Source organism: Morone saxatilis, unplaced genomic scaffold, assembly GCF_004916995.1.
Source record: "Morone saxatilis isolate NCDOM2014 unplaced genomic scaffold, NCSU_SB_2.0 Contig19, whole genome shotgun sequence".
NCBI lineage: Eukaryota > Metazoa > Chordata > Actinopteri > Moronidae > Morone > Morone saxatilis.
This window is the reverse complement of record NW_023339751.1, coordinates 15,750,916-15,757,273: the sequence shown is the minus strand read 5'-3', so window position 1 is coordinate 15,757,273 and position 6,358 is coordinate 15,750,916. Positions and strand designations below refer to the sequence as shown.

General features: G+C 39.8%; 1 protein-coding gene across 2 annotated transcripts in view; it reads left to right on the top strand.

Moving 5' to 3' along the window:
- The window catches only part of slc29a1a (solute carrier family 29 member 1a), a gene marked incomplete in the record, with an annotated part of 39,787 nt that extends 34,625 nt beyond the window's left edge, over positions 1–5,162 (top strand). For both annotated transcript variants that reach the window (XM_035663379.1, XM_035663380.1), the window contains 1 exon segment: positions 1,417–5,162. In XM_035663379.1, the coding sequence (XP_035519272.1) occupies positions 1,417–1,528 (112 nt within the window).
- Positions 5,163–6,358: the final 1,196 nt, after the last annotated feature.

Below are 6,358 nucleotides of genomic sequence, written 5' to 3'. Positions count from 1 at the left end.
TCGGGGCTCAGATCTACGTAACACACACACACAAACAAACAAACAAACAAACAAACAAACACACACAAACACACAGACTGTAAACTTGGAGGAAATGTGTACTCGAAGACTGACTAGTGTTAGTTTCAGCAGATGACTCATTGTCTCATTTCTGAGGACTAGAAGATTGAGACCACTCTCATGTTTATTAAAGGGGAACTGGGAGTCTGTTTACAGGTCTTCTACTGCATTTGTGAAAAAAGTTGTATAAAGCCTATTGTGGCTCCAAAGAGCGCTGTCTGATAAATTCCCTAAACCGATGTCACTTAAGTCAGCGTCTGGTTGGTCTGACGATTAGAAGTTTAAGAATGAAAATAGTCTGGGCTGTGGAGTTAGTAAGAAGTGAACTTAATCAACCTCTGCAGGCCTGCTCCTAATATCTGATTAAAGTCTGAGGATAAATTAGCTGCTACTAGCAAAACAACTATCAGCTGTCGAGTTGCATTGTGGGTAATGTATGGGCCAAGTTTTGACATTAAACAAAAATGTGGAATAAAAAAAGACGATACCTCAGGTTCTACTGATTTTTTTATTTTTATTTAACTGCCCATCATGAACATGGCAAAAAGGAGTGCAATACTAAATCTGGTACTCCTGTTTGAAGTACAGGGCTGGAGCCCAGAGGAGATTAGCCTAGCTTAGCATAAAGAAGCAAGTGGAAAAGTACTCCTCCCACCACCTCTAAAACTCAAAGTGAACTCAAGGTACACTCCGTGTATGAACAGAAACGTAGAAACAATTTGTGGTTTTAGAGCGAATTATGTGCAGAAACTATTTCTAGTATTATAATGAGGTTGCCGGGCAACCAGCAGAGATGCTGCACATAGTACTGGGTAGATGGATAAAGCATTGATCGTCACTAAATAGTCACAGCTTCTAACTCCCCCTAACCACAAGCTTGTGGGTTTGTTTGTGTACAAATGAAACAAATGAGATAAAAGATGTAAATTACTGAGCTTCAGAGGTGCTAGTAGGCTAGTAGTTAACTTGAGACCGAGTCAGGCTAGTTGTTTTCCTTTGCTTCCAGTCTTCACTTTAAGAAAACCGGCTTCGGGCTGCAGCTCCGTACTTGCCGCACAGACATGAGAGCGGACAACTTTTAACTTTAACTCAATTAACCCCAAGATGTTTGTCTTGCTCTGAAACACAGAGAACAAAGACTTAAAAGGAAATGTAATCAAATACAAAACAAATGCTAAAACTCATAAAACATCAGTGACAGCCTCTTTTTATCCAACTCTCAGAAAGAAAGTGAAGAAGCATATTTCCTGTAAGGTTACTATTCCTTTATATCTGTACTGTACCACAAACACCACTGTGTGTAATGGCGAACCACTCATTCCTAATGCATTTTGTCCCTCTGTCGTCCCTGTACAGGAAGGTGCCACAGCATGAGTCGGAGACCGCGGGGGCCATCATGGCCTTCTTCTTGTCCCTTGGCCTGGCGCTGGGTGCCGCAGTCTCATTTGCTTTCCGGGCCATGGTCTAAAATCTCCAGTAGACCTTTCAGTAGATGTAGATTAGACCACTTCCAACACTCTCCCCGTCTTTACCCGTCTTTACCCGTTAGTGGGAGAACCTTTCAATAACTGGACTAGCCACACTCCTCTACGACTGTCTCCAGCTGAGTGGAGATAGAAGACTAGAGAACCTCGGTCTTCTGTAGTATACAGTAGAGACTCGTCTCATACAGCCATTTTGGCGAAAAATATAAGCTAAAACATGTTACTGAATTTTTCTTTTCCTGTTTCTTGGTGATATTTTCCAACCGATGCCATTGATCAAACAAGCAAATCTAAACCAAAAGTCGTAGTGGACTTAGCAGGAATTCTTCAAGGTGTGTTTTAAATTTCCCTAAATCTTGAGCCCAGGCAGTGTCAATGACGACCTCTGTCACACAGAGTATCCCAGAGCCTCGTTCACAAAATGTTCTTTTGCACACACAAAAAAAAAGACAATAATGATAAAATGTTGGAATGCGATAATGTTTTGATCCTATGTAAAATGACTATTTCTTTCACTTTCTTTAAACATTCACATTCTTTAGAAATCATATAAAGTTTTAAGGGTGTGTAAATAAAGTCTTAACACATTTTCTTTTTATAAACGAGGCTCTTGGATTCTGGCGTTTGGCTCGTCTACATTCAACCCATCAGTTTATGAACTGATCCTCAACATGACTGTTAAAAAAAAAAAATGTTTGCACATCAAACATGAGCGTTACATCACTCCGGACTGTTGCAGCTTTTAACTCTGATCAAGCCAAAAACATAAAGACAACATGGGAAAATGATGAACTTTGAAGGGAGGTCATGACCCATCAAACGTGTGTGTGTGTGTGTGTGTGCATGTGTGCGTGCGTGCGTGTGTGTGTAAACTTATGCATAGCAAGTTGTTTAATTCTCAAAGAATGTAAGGACGGTCTAAATCCTGAAGACGAGGTTTTGATCAAATTTTGGGCGACTTACCATCATTGTGATTAGAGAGCCGTGTTTTGTATTTGTCGCTCGTGTAGTTTTTAGATGAAGTCGTACCGGCGTGGGTCCGTTTGGTTTTCTCTGAAAAACATTCTGATACTTCAGATTGTCTCGATTTCACCGAATAGGAACAGAGGTCGCATTTTTTGTCTAGATTTTTCAGCCCACATTGTGAAGTTTTAACTGTTACTGTGTCTTCCTGATTAACACACACACAGAGATTTTGCCACGATTGAACGCACGAAGAGAAGAAGAGATGCGGCAGACATGAAACGTGCCATTGTGAGTGAGATTAGGAGGCTTTCTCGAGCCTGTGACATTTCTCATAAAACGTGTTCGCCTGGAAGTTTTATATCACAAGTAGTTTTTAGTATATTTTTCAAACTTTACCACCTCGCTGAGTTAGCTATGTTATTACGACGGGGGCAGAGTGAGACCTTGTGCCTGTCATTGTTATTTTGTTTCTTTGCATTGTTGTGTCCTTTTTTGATGCCCTTTTTTTTTTAAGTCTGCTCTAGTTGTACACAATATAACAGCCTGTTTGTTTGAAAGCACAACGTTAGTCTGTTGTTCCCTGTTTTTGTTGCTATGGGAGTCTGGACCATTAAAATGTTGCTTATACTGCAGCTTAAAACCGTTATGTGATAAATAAAACAGTGTATTTTTAAGAATCTGGCTCCTCCTGTTGGTCATTTTTGGAAACTCGCCACTCAAACATCTCAGCTGATACAGTCGGAGATGAGTACTGTGTTATGAAACATCTGGACACAGAGGCTTCTTCAGGTCCCTCTGCTGATACAAGCAGCCCTCTACTTAGTTATCTTGAACGTACAGTATAAACTGGCTGGGTTGCTCAGCTGATCACCGCTGATCTTTTCCTTGTGCTGCCTCTGCATGTGACTGAATAATGAAGTTAGCTGAGGGACACAAATGCCTCAGTGTTAGTTCCAGAGAAATGTTCTTTCTTTCTTAGTAACTTCTTTATGAATCAAGGCCACTGATTGAGCAACTCTCAAACTGCTCAAAGAAAACTCTTCTTAATACTACTGCCCTGAAATGTAACAATTTAACATTGAGAGAACAAATAAGTAGAAAACGTCTACTCCTTTTCAGCTTTCCCATGACAGTTTCTCTACGTTGTTTACACACATTTCTTAAAATAAACCTCAAGTTACCATTAAACACACTTATCCCCAGACTATACACCCAGCTCACTAAACCTCACATTTCCCACCAAAATTAAGCACTGGTATCAATTACAGTAAACAACTTTCAGAATTGCATGTATCCTTTAAAAACATCACTAAGCAGTGTATGTGGGAACTTTTTGGTTGAAGTGCATTCGAAGTTGGCACAAAGGGTGTAATTTCCATTTCTCCCATCTACCCTTACACTATGTTGGGTTGATTTCCCTAATGAAATCTCTGAACACTTGTCTTACTGCCCAGCTGTTCTCTTTGATTGTGTGTTGTATATTTTTCTATGATCATTTTAACTTATTTACTATGTAAACAAACTGAAGGGAAGACCTACAATTCTCAGGGCTGACAGAGTAGGTCTACGGCCAATGTTGTTTTTTGGGTATATTCTATCTAGTTATATTCTCGTACATTTTTTTTTTTACATCAAAGACAAATTAGTATTTTTGTTGAAGCTGCTGATATAACAGTTATCTGTTAAACTATTTTAAAGCAGCATTAGGAACTGCCCCTGTGGACAAATGTTGGTAGGGTTTCCACAGCCTCATTTCATTGATTTCAAGGGGAATCGGACCAAATCCAACCTGTTGACAGGCATTAAGAATAGCTCTACAGAAATAGCCAGTTAAAACTCCTTGTAGTAGCTTTAAGTACAGTTAGTGCATTAAAAGCATTTGGTTTCTATGTAACTCTTCATTGTGTCCACACTGAAACCAAATCTAGCACAGTAGATACACATGGATTTTACAATGAAGACCCTCTGCATAACTTTGCTAAGAAATGTGCTGCGTTGCTTTGTGTTGGCAGCGTGAGTGCAATGGACGAAATGTGATACACGAGGAAATGTGTTTAGAGAACTGTGCTTGAATGTAAAAGCTGTGTAAGGAATACTGTACAACTGAAATGTGAGACATTGCGTCTTGGTCATGTGGTTCAAATAAAGTCTCTCCAAAAAAGAACAGACGAAAAAGGAGCCGAAAGAATTGTATAGATCATTTATTCTTAAGGTAAACATTTTATTCAAAAATAAATTACCAGAGATATCTTTAAAAGGCAGACAGACATTGTCTCCAAACCCACTCATCACAACCAAAAGATTTTCCTATCAGAATCCAAATATTCACACGTTTCTATTAACCTCTGTCCTCATGAGGAGACAACTAGTGTAAACCCTACAGCAGCAACTTATCGCTCTTAAACAAACCACAGACTGTTAAGTTGATCAAGAGAAGAAGAAAAAAAAACAGCCATTGTCAACTGATTCACTATAAAATGTATACAAAGTTTATTTAAATATTTAATTCGACATACATGCCCGATTTGTAATATGTGAACACAGAAAAAGAGAGACTGTACGGTACGAGACTGGCGCTTGAGGTGAGAAATTATGTGGATGGATTCAACGCGAAAGAGCTCAGACAGATGTGATGCAGCTGTTGAAGTAAAACAAAAAAATGGGGCAGGTTTCCTCATTCTTCCTATTGTGGAGGAATAACATTTTAAAAAGTCACTACTTGACTGATTGTATCAGGAGTCCAGTGATTTAGATTTAGGGGGAAAAGGCAGTGGGTAGATCATTTCTCATCAATTGAATAGTTCAACACTGGGAGATACACTTATTACTTTCTAGCCAAGAATTCGATAAAAAGACTGATATCAATCTCCTCCTCTTGGAAAGCAAATCAGGTGTTTTCCAAAAGTGTCAAAGCTTTTGAATTTGAGCTAAAGAAATAAAGATGTATATCTCTAACTCCCGAAAAGCAAGAATCAAAGTTACAGCCTGTAGGGCTGTGTGGGGGGAAATAGCGCTAGTGTGGCTTTAATGAAAGGCAGTGGAAGAGAAAATGGTTCGAAATGACAGTCCTCCCTGGCTACCGGACTATAGAGGCCTGGGCTCTAAAAGCTCTTAGCTAGCTTAATGCTACAACACGGTAGCTCTTAACAGCACACAGAGAGCCAACTACTGGCAGGTCCGCTACAAGACACTAAAGGCCATAAAACACGTCAGTTCTAAATTAAAAACAGATCAAACATCAGCTGAGAGGCTCGAGGCTTCCTACAGTTCTCTTTAGGGTTACAATCACACAATGTTAAAGGGAAGGACAGAGAGACGTACAGAGGTCTTGTCCAGAAGCAACCTGAGCCCAGTTTGATTATGTTACCTGGTTAACATGCCTCACATACTTATCGTGGAGAAACTGAATGAATGGAGGCAGGCAGGTGAACTAGTAGTATGTCAGAAGGAAAGAAAAATGCAGTTTTGCTTGATTTCCTGTTTTCAGTTCATTTGTAGGTCAGTCCACTAGGACAGGCTGGACATTTGACAGTTAAAGTAGCCTCTCCTTACTTTCGCTTCAGTAGAATCAATAACACGACAATCAGCTCATTATTCGTTTTCTGAGTCGATTGGTCACTTGTGCTTGTAGGAAACCTTAAACAGGCTGAAGAGGGAGTAAACTGAGCTCTGAACTGTCTGGCCTGTAAGACAAAATGATTAAATGCACAAAAACAGGTTTTAGTTTGCATCCATTGTTGATAACAGCTGCCCACGGCGGTGTCAGTTTTCCCTGATTTACAGCTCAATCCTGAAGTGAGTGTAGTCCGCTACCAGCAAAGATGTCAGAGTGTGTGAGTGTGTGTGTG